Source organism: Penicilliopsis zonata (assembly GCF_001890105.1).
Source record: "Penicilliopsis zonata CBS 506.65 unplaced genomic scaffold ASPZOscaffold_3, whole genome shotgun sequence".
In the NCBI taxonomy this organism is placed as follows: Eukaryota; Fungi; Ascomycota; class Eurotiomycetes; order Eurotiales; family Aspergillaceae; genus Penicilliopsis; species Penicilliopsis zonata.
The window spans coordinates 1,092,901-1,107,203 of NW_019208913.1; the positions used below are offsets into that span (position 1 = coordinate 1,092,901).

The window sequence follows — 14,303 nt, forward strand, 5'->3', positions numbered from 1 at the left end:
TACTAGAGAACTAATCCTGATCCCTGGACAGATTAGCGATATATGACTGGACTTGGAAAAGGCCCAGTTTGTAAACATGAAGAGTAAGAAGGTAAAATTGAATAAGGAGATTGTATTTTGTGTCGATAATGAGCGAAGTGGCCATATACGGGAGGTAACATGTTTCATATTTGCGCAAAGAGATGAATTATACCCTGAAGCTCTATTAGACAGGTATCGTGTCCATATTAGAGGGAAATTATAGATTATTGCTTGCTTGGTAACTATTCATCGGCAGAACTCATCGTCGCCCATATCATCATCCACGTTCCAGAACACGATAAGACTGTCTACCACCGAACCACATCACGGCTGGATCAGATCATGAAACCGCATCTGCTAGACCGTGGGTTCGATTTCGAGTATCATGTCAGCGAGACGGATCGACGCCTCTGGAGGATCAATAGTCTGGTTCCGCCCCCGTATAAGAGTGTGGAGGAGCAGGTCTGGGTGAAGGAGAACCAGGCAGTTCCATATGAAGGGGCCGTCTAGGCAGATTTCGACCTCGTGTCTTGCTGTTAGAGACTGAGAGTAGCTGGTAGCCAAAAACTAAGGTAGCTTGGCGAGACTGCTAGCCAGTGGCCACTGTAGCTACTAGTTGGCTAATAAGTTGGCTAGTCGAGATTCGAGAATCGAGAATCTAGCTGGTCACATGCACAACTATTATGGACTATGGAGTAATCTCATCGTATTTCATAGGTGAACTTACTTCGCATGAGCTCTTGGCAGCGCGGAGTATTGCTCGAGGCTTTCTGGAAGAGTTCTCATTAGTAGATAGTTAGAGCGTGAGTACAGAGTATACTCCGTGTCTCATTCCGTCTCGTCCTCGACTCCATACTACTAGACCATCCTCCGTGGTGCGAGACTCGTTGTCAACTAACAAGTTAGCCGACTACAAAAAACGTGGTTACCTGGATATTCTCTCATGAGTCCGGTGCACCTTCCCTGTAGAAGAATGAATTCACGTAGTCAGGTGACGCGGAGCTCCGGTAACTTGTAAGGACCGAGTCCCGATGGATATTGCGAAAACCACGGGGTTCGCCTCCCCGACTCCCCGCAGACTTGACAGGAAAAGCATCTGGACTCCCTCAGTCTCGCTGGCACACACGCACGCCATGGGGCAAGGGCATAATAGTTCCATAGTCCCACTCTTTCCTGAGACCTATTAAAGTCTTGGTAAAAAGGTACCGCCCCCGGCCGCCGTCCGTGAAGCCGTGGTGGACTCGCTTGAGTCGCTTACTACTAGTTATCCCGTCGAGCGGGAGCCCGAACAGCAGATGAACAGGAGATGAACGGCAGCTCGCCAAGGACTCTTACGTCAAAAAATCTTCAGAAATCAACCAGAATGAAGGATTCTTCGATCAACCAGGGTGATTACCCGGGTTTAAGCCTCGGAGGATGGCCTGCGTTGGCCTATTCACCAGCCCGTTGCTGTGGAGGAGTGTTGATCCCCGAGCAATTACCCGCGACGGCAATTCCGCCCGTGCCAGCTCGCGCTCGGAGGTACCGAAAAATTCCAAACTGGGGGGGAAATACATAAGTCCAGGGATCGATCGAGGCCTACTTTGGGCGATTTTCTTTGATAGATAAAGAAATTCAACCATACGCCCGTCTGTGGGTTGATAGAGTGTGTGTATTGAAGTCTTTCTGATCTACAGAACGTGGTTTCGGAGAATTTGGTGGGTGAAGCTATTTATTACCCGTTTTAGTATTCTAGAGCTGACGTCCCGGGCAACAGGGAGTCTATACTCAACAACAAAGACCCAAGATGACTGCACAAAGCGACTCGGCATCGACTGCCAGCGTGAACGTTTCGAGAGATGTCGAAAAGGATATGCCCGCCGCAGAGAAAATAGAGTCTGTTGCAGCAGTGCGCGCAGTTGAGCCCGACGTGGAGAAGAAGCCGGGTCCCCCAGCCGGGGGACCGCCTGGGGGTGGCCCACCAGGCCGCACACCACCGCCCGACGGAGGTCGTGATGCCTGGCTGACCGTGCTGGGATCCTTCTGTGGCATGTTTGTCAGTTTTGGTTGGATTAATTGTAAGTGAATCGTCTTATCTCCTGGTTGAGATGCGTGGAGGCTAATCGATCCCTGGCAGGTATCGGTGTTTTCCAGGATTACTATGAGAGTCACCAATTGAAGAACCTGTCGCCGAGTACGGTGGCTTGGATTCCGTCCTTGGAGACGTTTATGATGTTCATTGGGGTGAGTTCCCACAAATCTTTAGCTGGCGGCAAGTATAAGGCAACATACTAACTAACGCTGACTACAGGGTCCTATCGGCGGCACGATCTTCGATTACTATGGCCCTCGCCACATGCTCATCATCGGCACTTTCTTCCAGGTCTTCGGCCTGATGATGGCCTCGATCTCGTCTGAATACTACCAGTTCATCCTCGCACAGGGTATCTGCAGCCCGCTGGGCGCCAGCTGCATCTTCTACGGTTGCGTGAATTCCGTGTCGACCTGGTTCCACCACCGCCGCGCCCTCGCCCTGGGTATCATGGCTAGCGGCTCGAGTTTGGGTGGTGTCGTGTACCCGATCATGGTCGATCACCTCATCCCCAAGCTGGGATTTGCCTGGGCCATGCGCATCTGCGCCTTCTTGATCCTCGGCCTTCTGATCGTCACCAACTTCACCGTCCGCTCGCGCCTCACACACACCCGCAAGAAGTTCGACGCTCTCGAGTTTGTTCGCCCGCTCAAGGAGGCCAAGTACTCCGTCACCGTCCTTGCCGCCTTCTGTTTCTTCTGGGGCATGTTCCTCCCCTTCACCTTCGTCATCACTCAGGCTGAGGAGTACGGCATGTCGGCAAGGTTGGCGTCCTACTTGATTCCGATCCTCAATGCTTCTAGGTAAGAAAAGGCTCTTGGCTCTCTATTTTATAATTCTCGCCTTTCAATGCTCTTTTCACAATGCTGACCTTTTGATTTTGAAAGTGTCTTCGGTCGAACCATCCCCGGCTGGCTCGCCGACCGTTTTGGCCGCTATAACGTGATGACCATCTTCACCGGCTTCTCCGCCATCATCGTTCTCGCGCTGTGGATGCCGTCGCGCTCCAACGCCCCCGTCATCGTCTTTACCGCTCTGTATGGCTTCAGCTCCGGTGCCTTCATCTCCCTCGGTCCCGCCCTCATCGCCCAGATCTCCGACATCCGCAAGATGGGCGTCCGCAACGGCACCTTCTTCGCCATCATCTCCATCGCCGCCCTGACGGGTTCCCCGATCGGTGGTGCTCTGGTCCCCGACGTCCTCACGGACTCATACGATAAGCTGCAGATCTTCTGCGGTGTTACCATGCTCGCGGGCACGGTATTTTTCGCCGTCGCCAGAGTCTTGGTTGGCGGCCCCCAGCTCCTGAAGAAGGTTTAAAAATATGAAAAAACTCGCCCGGGAAATAAGCCGAGGGGGAAAGAAAACATTTAGGAAAAGATGAAAAAAACCTTAAGAAAAAAAAAATAACGGAAAGGCAAATATGAATCTGGTTTCACCAAAGAGGATCGATCAACCTCAAGGAGTTATGGTACATGACTTAAGATATAGAAATTACTATTACTACCACCCACTAGTTAGATAACTACTAATTAAGGTTATTACCTTACTTTGTTGCTCTGGATATAGTATACACTATACAGTGTATGTAGACTTGAATATAGTTACTGGTCAAGCTAGAACTAGAGGTTCAAAACTGCTTGATGCGAAAAAGGTTGGATAGTTGGGATAATCTTGGAAATCATATATGCAATGCTAAATAGCAAAATAAACACAACTCCAAACACCATCGCTAATCATGCAGTCGTCCGACTCAAGGCCGACAGATATGATATGCAAGAGAAGAAGAGGAGACATGGTACGCAAAAAAAAGAAAGAAAGAAAAGAATAGAAAAAGAGCTATACCAGCACTCCGTTCCTCATGCTTTCGACCGTCCGTAACCCGACGCCCCTCAACCTGCTCAGTTCCAAGAGACTTCTGACGTGGGCGCGCTCGTCAGGCTGCTCACTGTCGTACACGTTACCAGAAGAGGAAATAGAATCCATCTCGCACAGGCAGTCAACAATTGCCTCGGCCTTTTTCGCGCCCACACCCTTCAGCAGCTTGATCTGGCTAATATCGCGCGAGTTGATAACGTGCAGGAGATGGGTGGTGCGTGGGGATGTAGCAGCAGCAGTAGCATGGTCGGTCACTCCAGGTACTTCGGTGTCGCCATCATCGCTTGCGCAAAATTTCGTCCGGGCTCGTTTCTTGAGTCTGAGCCGGGAATAGCTGTCTGAATCGCCGTCATCGTCGTCGCTTGAAGGGACAAAACTGCGGTCATTTTGCTCGGTATAATCATTGGACTCGTCGGCGGGGCGTTTATTGGAATGGCGTGGGACGGAGTTCTGCTCTTTCTTTAGAGACAGCATGCTACCCAATGGACGACGAATTGTAGGTGGTGAGGGAGGAGCAGCAGAGTCAGCAAGAGTAGTGACCGTCGCCATCAGCCCCGACTTCGAGGATGGCTTCTTTAATCGATCCTGTAGTTTGGAGATTTTTGCCGCCAGTTTCTCGTTGTTGGGGAAGAACGGCAGCGCCAGCTGGTACATTTTGAGAGCAGAATGGTCTTCTCCACGTCCCTGATGCTGTTTCGCCATAAGCAGATACGAGAGTCCTTCCGCCCGAGCGTCTTCGCTGCCTTCAATGCGTTGCTCGAGAAGCTCCAGGCGCCGTTGCATTTGTTCGTTGATCTCGTGAACCTGAGCCTGCCTCGATTGTTCACTGAGAGCCCTCGCCGCAAGGATTTCCTCAACTTTTTTCTCGACCATCTCCTCGATCTTCGCGGCAGATATATCGGGATTGGTTCTTGTGTGGTAGGAACTGGGATCTTGTGGGCGAACAAGTGTCTTGTGCGGACGACTACCCGGTGGGCCTGGTATCTCAGAAGATAAAGACGGCCGCTTGAATGATTCGACCTTCTTGCTTGGAACATTGTGTTTCGTCTGCGATCTATCCGAAAAGACATGGAACGCCTTGACAGGCTTTCCATCACCAGGTTTCCCCGGGTCTTTATCCTTGGCAACGGTAGGCGCAATGTTCACGTTGACAGATGCGGTCAGTGGCCGTAATGGTTGGCGTTGGGAAACTGCAGAAGGTCTCATGGCTGGCCTCGCTGGCCCCTTGAACATCGGCTCATTCTCAATTTCTCGAACCTCAATCTTCTTGGTCCGGTTGGCAAAGTTCAAGGAGCTTAGCGTGTCGAGATGATAGGAGCGTATAGGTGCCAGATTTAGGATCATTAGTGTCAGCCCATTGTTCTGCCCCAGGGACAGAATTCTAGTCATCTTGGACTCGCGGTACGGGATTCTTTGCTGTTTCTTGCTGATGGCTTCGACGCATTGGGCCAGAACAAACAGGCTCTTGTTGATACTGGCGGATTCCACCATCCGTTCTTTGTCATTATCCGTCCGACGATTGTCTTCTGAGCCGGCAAGATCGATGGCTGAGGCAGTACTGACGCGAATTTTCTCTTCGGTGGTAATCGTGACCTTCACACAGAGAATGGCATGAGACCGCGAGGAGTGGGCGTTGAGCTATTGCAGTCAGCATCTACCCAAATCATTCCTTCTCTTCCAAAACGGTTGCAATCACGAACCTTGGTAGCGGAGGTGGACCTGTTGGTGTTTGCCTGGTCATAGAGACTTTCGAACTCCTTCAAGCTGGTGCACGGTCTTTCAGTCAACCCGACAACGACTGTCTTTCCACCATTATCACGGAGAGGCAACCCCGCCAGAGTTCTCTTCTCTGGAGGTTCGAAGAGATCAAAGACCTTATCGTTATATATCTCGTAGTAGCTCAGCGAAACTTCGACCGTTGTGGCCCCCTCGCTGTCCTTTTCGATCTTGCGACTCCGTCTGTAAATACCGCTCAAAAGACGAGGAATAACACCTCTTTCCGCAAGGCTTTTACCGCCTCGCATCGTATGTGTCTTTCCCGTTCCCGTAACACCGTATGCAAACAACGTAACATCGAAGCCGTTGAAGAGATGCTTGATTGTCGGGGCGACTACGGACGCGTATTAGCCACCAGGCTGTGAGCCAGCAAAGACATACAACGACCAACCTTCTGCATCAAAGAGCTCCTGCTGTGCGATAGTCGCATCGTAGACGGCATTGAACTGGAACGAATACTCCTCGGTCTCGTTCTTGGGGTTCGGTATGCGCACCACCGTACTCCTATCACACAGCGCCGCCAGCGCACCCTTCTTGCCCGATGCAGCTCCGACGTCTGGTTTGCAGAGATTTTCCACTCGACTCGGCCCCGTCTGGACAATCACGTCTAACTCGCGCTCCGCCTTAAGGAGGGGCCTCACTCTTGCAACGACCCGGACACTCATATTTCCAGCTTTTGAATGACTTATGATGTAATGGCTATTACCGAAGCCAATGGCATAATAAGATGGCCAAAAAAAGACAAAGATCAAATTAATTGGCAATCCAAAGGCGAAGATGCGACACCTCACACTTTTAACCAAGAATCGCTATGCATGAAAAAATGCAAGGCAAAAGGAAATCCCTGAACTAAACAACGAAAACAACAATCAAGAAGGAAAAGGGCCTCGAGATAGGCCCCCTGTCGCAACGGTCAACGGAGCTGGAGATGGTTGTTTGAGGTTGATTCTTGAACAGAACGTGGAGTTGTCGACGACTGTTGAATTCCCACAGGGATATGTGGTGTGGATTCCGCTGTTGTCACAGCAACCATTTAAGAGCTCTTCATTATGCCTGAGGCATCTCGACTGACAGATTCGCTTACCTATTGGTAAAATTCAAGTAATAAAAGTAAGTATTTCCTGGGTATCTTTATTCCCCGTGTATACATGCCCTAAGAAGGCTTACTAGCAAGAGTTTTGAGAGCATAGGTAGTTCCAAGCTTAATCGTTACCATCTCGACAGGATGATATATCGAGGATCGAAGCCATCAGTTTACCAATCTACTAAGCCTACGAAAGCAGCTCAATGCCTGCCAGCGAGCGCTCGAGGCTGTCTATCCGAGAGATCAGTTCCCAGTGTTCACAGATACTTGGGGCTACGATCTCCTTGTCCCCGCACTGGTCGTCAACATGACCGAGGTCAGTTCTACTGAGATGATTCACCAGTATCAACAGACCACTATATCACATTGGTAGGGGGTAGAGAAGGAGGAGATGTCTTGTTAGTAGCTAGGGGATGGTGGTATATGAGCAGCTGTAGGTTCTAAGCCAGTGGGATGTCATTAAAGAAGCTGTTGTTTTTGATACAGTTACCATGCTATATATAAAGTTGAAGAATACCAATATTCCAATAGAATAAACCACTAACCATTATTTTTACGAGTTACAACACGGAACAAATGTTTAGATATCATAGGCACCTATCTTCGACTACTCATAAATATATATACTCTAGAATAACCAGAAGTAATTACCCTTCTCTACCTTCAATTGCTGCTATCAAGCGATATCTGGTCCATGCCTTAATCCTCAGGCATACAGGCGCTGATTGGCCCATCTCCACCACAGCCGCAGAGAGGCCACCGTACACCGTCAACTGCGAATCTCGAATTTCGACCAGCGTCCGCCCTCTGCCACTTCCTCCGGCCTCCAACTCCGTGAAGGATACACTCCAGTTGTCTTGTTCGCACGGTGCCTGCGTCTTGCTCTGTTTTGTCGGTTGACGTCTAGGTTGGTGGTTCCTCCAGATCTGTGATTTATGTATGCAAATCCCCCGTCACCCCAACCCAACCCCCCCCCTCGTCTTTTGTCTAAGTGGGTATATTGACTTGAGATCCAGCAGAACGTGTACCCAACTACCCACACCTCCAGATACCTACAGACACCGCAGAACACACCGAAGAGATCGCGCCAGAGCTTCAGAGCTTTATTCCGTGACCATTGCCACATAAAAACATCTCCATGGCATCACCGCAGGGGGGTTATCCTCCCCAGGAAGGGTACGGGCAGCCGGTTGGGTACGGAACTCCGCCGCCTCCCTCCGACCCTGCTGCTACTGCTCCTGCTCCTCACGCGGCCCATGGCGGGAAGAAGAAGCGGGTCTATGCCGGGCAGGCGTTCGAGCTTGGATCTGGTGCCAATGCCGCGTTGGGAGGTCAGCAGCAGGGTGGTGGAAGCTATGGCGCCTATCCTCCGGCGCCCGCTGCGGGCTACCAGCAACCGATGTACGGCGTCGATCCAAACCAGGGCCAACCTGCCGTTGCAGGCTACGCTCCGCCAGCCCCCTCGGGCGTCGCGCAGATGACCCAGCAGTTCGGCGCAATGGGGATGGCAGACCAGCAACAAGCAGCTCCGCAACCAGTGCAGGTGCCTCAGTCTGTTCCGCTCAACCAACTCTATCCCACGGACCTTTTGGCACAACCTTTCAACGTTGCTGAGCTCGACTACCCTCCGCCGCCCATCATTTTGCCTCCGAATGTAGGTTCTCACCCCCTCCCCCAATATCCCGATGCCGATGCAGGAGGCCGCTGGGAGAAGCGCTAACAGAAATGGTTGTCATAGACCAGTGTTTATCCCTCCCCACATGCGAACTGTCCTCCTAAGTATGTCCGGTCTACTCTCAACGCTGTTCCGACCACCTCTTCCCTTCTGAAGAAGTCGAAGCTCCCCTTTGCTCTGGTCATCCAGCCCTACGGCGCCCTTCATGATGCGGAAGACTCAGTTCCAGTCATTCCCGACCAGGTGATCTCGCGGTGTCGCCGCTGCCGCTCATACATCAACCCGTTCGTTACCTTCCTCGACCATGGACACCGCTGGCGTTGCAACATGTGTAACCTCACAAATGACGTCCCTCAGGCGTTTGACTGGGATACCACCGTCCAGAAACCGGCGGACCGCTCCCTCAGGGCGGACCTCAACCATGCCGTGGTGGAGTTTGTTGCCCCGCAGGAGTACATGGTCCGGCCTCCTCAGCCGCTGGTCTACCTGTTCTTGATCGACGTCAGCTACGCCTCAGTTGCCAATGGTCTCCTGGCAACCAGCGCACGCTGCATCAAGGAGAGTCTCGATCGGATCCCCAATGCGGACCGACGGACTCGCCTGGGGTTCATTGCCGTGGACTCCAGCCTTCATTACTTTTCCATCCCCAGAGATGGCTCTGAAAGCTCCGACCCTCAGATGCTGGTGGTGAGCGACCTGGATGAGCCTTTCCTGCCTATCCCGGGAGATCTCCTTGTGACCCTGAGCGAGTGCCGTGAGAACATCGAAGTCTTCCTGGACAAGCTGCAGGAGATGTTCCAGAACACACAGAACAATGGGTGTGCGATGGGCTCGGCTCTCCGCGCCGGTTACAAGCTGATCGCTCCAGTTGGAGGAAAGCTGTCTGTTCTTACTTCCTCTCTTCCTAATGTCGGACATGGTATCCTCGCGGTGAGAGAAGACAAAAAGGTTTTGGGTACGAGCAAGGAAGGCAGTCTGCTGCAAACTGCCAACAGTTTCTACAAGAGCTTTGCTGTGGAGTGCTCTAAGGCCCAGGTTTCCGTCGACATGTTCCTGTTCTCTTCTCAATACCAGGATGTGGCCTCCCTCAGCAACCTTCCCAGATACACCGGTGGTCAAACCTACTTCTACCCTGGCTGGAACGCTGCCCGCAGTGAGGATGCCATCAAATTCGCCCGCGAGTACTCCGAGTACCTTTCGTCCGAAATCGGCCTGGAGGCTGTCCTCCGCGTGCGAGCTACCACCGGCCTGCGGATGAACTCCTTCTACGGCAACTTCTTTAACCGTAGCTCGGATCTCTGTGCGTTCCCTGCGTTCCCCCGTGATCAGGCCTACGTGGTCGAGGTTGCCATCGATGAGACCGTCACGAAGCCTGTGGTGTGTCTGCAGTCCGCTGTTCTGCACACCACCTGCAATGGTGAGAGAAGAATCCGTGTTCTGACACTGGCCCTCCCGACCACTACGAATCTGGCGGACATCTACGCATCGGCGGATCAGCAAGCCATCACTACCTACTTCAGTCACAAAGCCGTTGAACGCGCACTAGGAAGTGGGTTGGAACCTGCCCGGGAAGCCCTCCAGGCCAAGGCTGTTGAACTGCTGTCGACATACCGCAAGGAACTGGCCGGCGGCAGTGTGAGCGGTGGCGGACTCCAGTTCCCAGCGAATCTCCGTGGATTACCCGTTCTCTTCCTTGCCCTAATGAAGAATGTAAGAGGATCCCTGTCAAGTTTTTTTTTTGTTTTTTTTTTTTCCCCCCCTTTTTCTACCCCAGATGCACTGACATATCTCAAAGATCGGTCTTCGGAAATCGGCCCAAATACCCACCGACCTGCGGTCGGCTGCTCTCTGCTTGCTCTCGACGCTCCCCCTTCCGCTCCTCATCCAGTACATCTACCCCAAGATGTTCTCTCTCCATGACATGCCCGACAACGCCGGTCTTCCTGACGAGCAGACGGGCGAAATAATTCTCCCACCTCCCACCAACCTGTCATCGGAGCGACTTGTCCCGTACGGCCTGTATCTGATTGATGACGGACAGGCCCAGTTCCTGTGGGTGGGACGCGACGCGGTGCCGCAGCTGCTGGGCGACGTCTTTGGCGTGAGCGACAAGGCGCAGCTTCGGGTAGGCAAGCAAAACCTGCCGGAGCTGGACAACGACTTCAACCAGCGTGTGCGCGCGGTGATCGAGAAGAGCCGGGATCACCGGGCCAAGGGCTGCGGCAGTATCGTCGTGCCACACCTGTACGTGGTCAAGGAAGACGGGGATCCTGCCCTGCGGCTGTGGGCCCAGTCAATGCTGGTGGAGGACCGGGCGGACCAGACTGTCAGCCTGACACAGTGGATGAGTTCGTTGCGGGAAAAGGTTTGATAACCCCCCCATTTCCTCCTGATTAGTTTCTCCCAATTATCAGTTGAGCATTGGGTCTTTTATGATTTTCTACGCAACGAGCCAAAATCTTAGGGACTGACGAGCCTTTCTTCTCCCCGTCCGTACAGGTTGTCCAGTAATGACACTAGCCTCTAGCTCATTGGGTAAATCCCCGAAACCAAACCGTACGAGGGTTTAGGTATATTCACCAATTCTACGAAATTCTCTGTTTTTTTAATTTTTTTTTCTCCCCCCCTCTCTCTCTCCGTCTATTGCGTCTCTTGATATATGTTCCTTTTTTTTTTGTCTCGTGGAAGAGAAGCCACCCCGTCCCTTGTATCAAAGCTATCGATATCGATGTCTTACTAGTCCGTCCTTGGTGTACTACATATGAGTCGGTTGCAGTGATCCAGTTCCTTGGGAGAGTCAACCGTTCAGCAACGGCCTAGATAGAAGGGAAACACCCCCCCCAACTGTTTCTGTCATCCAGTCATCCACATCTATAAATCTTCTGATATAACCTGGTGGGCCTGTGGACACACTTGACAGCCGTCAGCCCAGATTCCATGTAGTCCAGAGTATATGTAGTGCTACAGATATGCTGTCACTTGTATGGCCTGAGCTTGTGCATGAGACTGCATGATGCTGCAGGAAGCACCCTCCATACCACAGCTGAAGCCACGAATCAGTCTGCGACAGTGGTGATGAGCCAGATCATTGGATGGACGGTGCACCCTCTGGGCGGCTAATCGAGCCCTCAGATGGAGCAGCTGTTGTGACGATTGAAACACTGGTCAGGCAGTAGTCTGCTAGCCTAGTGAGGCTATGATCAGGAAATTTGGTCTCTCAGTACAGAGTATAGTACATACTACTCCGTACCTCATACTATAGTTATACTACTCTTGTAGTAGAATAACCAGGGAGTTTTAGAATAATAATTATAAGAATAATAATAATAATAATATTCTGTGGGGTTGCAGACCCAAGGTTCTGCTGAGAAGATCTGTAAAAATAGCCTCGCAGCGCTGTCAAGCAATCAAGGAGCCATGGTTTAACTACCGCGTTTGATCATCAGTCTGATTATTGCTAAGGCATGAACTCCACTAATTAACTACTACTACTACTACTAAGATGTAGTCAACTTCGTATTTGGGACTGCCTTCATTCACTCATTATTATTCTTATTATTATTATTTTGCTCTGCCCCACCACCGGCCAGGACGAGGTTAGAAGGTACAAGTTCACAGCCCCTCCGCAACCACTGATTGATGCTGCTCTCGCCCCCTCCCCCTCCATTGCGGGTTTCCTAGAATCCCTACTACTCCGTCATCCTCCTCCTCCTCCTCCTCTTCTTCTTTGCTACTTGCGTCGTGAGGGCCAGAAAAAGCGAAGGAGCTGAGCCCCGAACTCTTGTCTCTCGCTCGTTCGATCCATCATTAGAAGAAGAACCCAAACTTTTCGCCTGTCTCATCAGTTAGGCCCGCCCCTCACCCAATAAATAAAGCTCCGGTTGATCTAGGTACGAACCAGGTGTCTTTTCTCAACCTTCCCCTTCCCCTCCCCCCTGATCCAGACTTATCGGCAGAAAAACGCAGTGCATGGCATGCGTTGTCTCGGGTTTTCTAGCTGACCTGGCTGCAACTCAATAGAGCTTCTTCCTCGTGGTCTTTTTTTCTCTCATCGCCATCTTTGCAGATTCTCTCAAGCACTTACTTCGTGATACCCTCGATCATATCCTCTCTTGCGTCTTGCTGCTTTTCGTCAAGCTTCTATTTGTTTTTATTGTTTTTTTCTTCTTTTTTTTTGCGTCAACGAATTCTTCAAGCCATTATATCCATATCTGCAATTATTTCTAGGTGTGTCTAAACGAGATTCGGAGAAAACTAGCAGAAACAGACACTGAACTGTAGTTCCGGTCCTACCCAGATTACAGCAGAATCAGATTAGTGTAAGTGCTCTCCTCAGCTGCCGTGTCCCTCATCTTTGACTAGGGCATGACTATATATCCTGCATTTCTTTCTAGCCGGACTAACGGAAGTTCGCGATAGTGACCCATCCTGCCAAGATGGTTCAGCAAAATCCCTCTCAGGGGGGCTCGAGGAAGATCTCTTTCAACGTCTCCGATCAGTATGAGATTCAGGATGTCATTGGTGAGGGTGCTTACGGTGTTGTCTGGTATGGAAAGGTTGCCAGCACCGAACATTGGCTTCTCGTTCTGAACTCTCCCCTAGCTCTGCCATTCACAAGCCTTCCGGCCAGAAAGTCGCCATCAAGAAGATCACTCCGTTTGATCATTCCATGTTTTGCCTGCGGACTCTGCGCGAGATGAAGCTGTTACGCTATTTCAACCACGAGAACATTATCTCCATCCTCGATATCCAAAGACCCCGCACCTACGACAGTTTCAACGAGGTTTACCTTATTCAGGTACATCGTTCCAGTCCTACTGATGGTGTTCCCTTGCTGGATACTGATTGTTTCGTTGTGTTTAAAAGGAGTTGATGGAAACCGACATGCACCGAGTGATCCGCACACAAGACCTGTCTGATGACCATTGCCAGTATTTCATTTACCAGACTCTGCGCGCTTTGAAAGCTATGCATTCTGCCAACGTTCTGCATCGCGACCTGAAACCATCGAACCTGTTGCTCAACGCCAACTGTGACTTGAAAGTCTGCGACTTCGGCCTGGCCCGCTCTGCGGCATCCACGGACGACAACTCGGGATTCATGACGGAATACGTCGCCACTCGCTGGTACCGTGCGCCGGAAATTATGTTGACTTTCAAGGAGTACACCAAGGCCATCGACGTCTGGAGTGTTGGATGCATATTGGCTGAGATGCTGAGCGGGAAGCCTCTGTTTCCTGGCAAGGATTGTGTGTTTCTATGCCTCCCCTATATATCGTCAACTTGCGTTTTTTTACTGACTGCTCATTCTAGACCACCACCAGCTGACACTCATCCTGGACGTTCTGGGAACCCCCACGATGGAGGATTACTATGGCATCAAATCCCGCCGTGCTCGAGAGTACATTCGCTCTCTGCCTTTTAAGAAGAAGATTCCCTTCAAGGCACTTTTCCCTAAGAGCAATGACCTGGCTCTCGATTTGCTGGAGAAGCTTCTTGCCTTCAACCCCACCAAGCGCATCTCCGTCGAGGAGGCCCTTCGTCACCCGTATCTGGAGCCCTATCATGACCCTGACGATGAGCCTACTGCTCCTCCGATCCCGGAAGGGTTCTTCGACTTTGACAAGAACAAGGATACGCTAAGCAAGGAACAACTGAAGAGTAGGTGGAATCAGATCTATATACCATGAAAAAATAAAGTTTACTGACTTTTTTTTCTAGCTCTCATATATGAGGAAATCATGCGGTAGAGGCGAGCTGGAACCGGCTTTCAGTCATGCTCTCAGACCCAGAACCCTA

The 14,303-nt window shown here is 51.2% G+C and overlaps 5 protein-coding genes across 5 annotated transcripts; 4 read left to right on the top strand and 1 right to left on the bottom strand.

Moving 5' to 3' along the window:
* Positions 1-279: 279 nt before the first annotated feature.
* Positions 280-531, top strand: ASPZODRAFT_59724 (hypothetical protein; the record flags this gene model as incomplete). The annotated part of the gene is made up of 1 exon (XM_022728863.1): positions 280-531. A coding segment is annotated over one exon (252 nt), but the record flags the coding sequence as incomplete, so codon positions are not given.
* Positions 532-1,873: 1,342 nt separating this feature from the next.
* Positions 1,874-3,412, top strand: ASPZODRAFT_59824 (hypothetical protein; the record flags this gene model as incomplete). Its single annotated transcript, XM_022728870.1, has 4 exons — positions 1,874-2,078; positions 2,138-2,244; positions 2,312-2,895; positions 2,980-3,412. 4 exons carry the CDS (start codon positions 1,874-1,876, stop codon positions 3,410-3,412), a joined length of 1,329 nt encoding a protein of 442 aa, XP_022583666.1.
* A 367-nt stretch (positions 3,413-3,779) lies between these two features.
* Positions 3,780-6,694, bottom strand: ASPZODRAFT_129560 (hypothetical protein). The gene is made up of 3 exons (XM_022722292.1): positions 6,138-6,694; positions 5,671-6,080; positions 3,780-5,608 (listed from the first exon to the last, which is right to left on the bottom strand). The coding sequence occupies exons 1-3, from the start codon at positions 6,409-6,411 to the stop codon at positions 3,932-3,934; spliced, it is 2,361 nt and encodes a 786-aa protein (XP_022583667.1). The 5' UTR covers positions 6,412-6,694; the 3' UTR covers positions 3,780-3,931.
* A 1,155-nt stretch (positions 6,695-7,849) lies between these two features.
* On the top strand, positions 7,850-11,142 carry ASPZODRAFT_129561 (hypothetical protein). The gene is made up of 3 exons (XM_022722293.1): positions 7,850-8,484; positions 8,569-10,215; positions 10,301-11,142. Exons 1-3 carry the CDS (start codon positions 7,969-7,971, stop codon positions 10,874-10,876), a joined length of 2,739 nt encoding a protein of 912 aa, XP_022583668.1. The 5' UTR covers positions 7,850-7,968; the 3' UTR covers positions 10,877-11,142.
* Positions 11,143-12,941: 1,799 nt separating this feature from the next.
* On the top strand, positions 12,942-14,254 carry ASPZODRAFT_60682 (hypothetical protein; the record flags this gene model as incomplete). The annotated part of the gene is made up of 5 exons (XM_022728937.1): positions 12,942-13,051; positions 13,108-13,303; positions 13,372-13,753; positions 13,818-14,165; positions 14,226-14,254. The coding sequence occupies 5 exons, from the start codon at positions 12,942-12,944 to the stop codon at positions 14,252-14,254; spliced, it is 1,065 nt and encodes a 354-aa protein (XP_022583669.1).
* Between the last annotated feature and the right edge of the window lie 49 nt (positions 14,255-14,303).

Excerpts from the sequence above, each read along its gene's own strand:
- ASPZODRAFT_129561 (XM_022722293.1), top strand. The coding sequence starts at position 7,969 with ATGGCATCACCGCAGGGGGGTTATCCTCCCCAGGAAGGGTACGGGCAG. Across the intron at positions 8,485-8,568 it reads CCATCATTTTGCCTCCGAAT|ACCAGTGTTTATCCCTCCCC; the intron begins GTAGGTTCTCAC and ends TGGTTGTCATAG. Across the intron at positions 10,216-10,300 it reads TCCTTGCCCTAATGAAGAAT|ATCGGTCTTCGGAAATCGGC; the intron begins GTAAGAGGATCC and ends CATATCTCAAAG.
- ASPZODRAFT_129560 (XM_022722292.1), bottom strand. The coding sequence starts at position 6,411 with ATGAGTGTCCGGGTCGTTGCAAGAGTGAGGCCCCTCCTTAAGGCGGAG. Across the intron at positions 6,081-6,137 it reads GGAGCTCTTTGATGCAGAAG|TCGCCCCGACAATCAAGCAT; the intron begins GTTGGTCGTTGT and ends ACGCGTCCGTAG. Across the intron at positions 5,609-5,670 it reads GGTCCACCTCCGCTACCAAG|CTCAACGCCCACTCCTCGCG; the intron begins GTTCGTGATTGC and ends TGACTGCAATAG.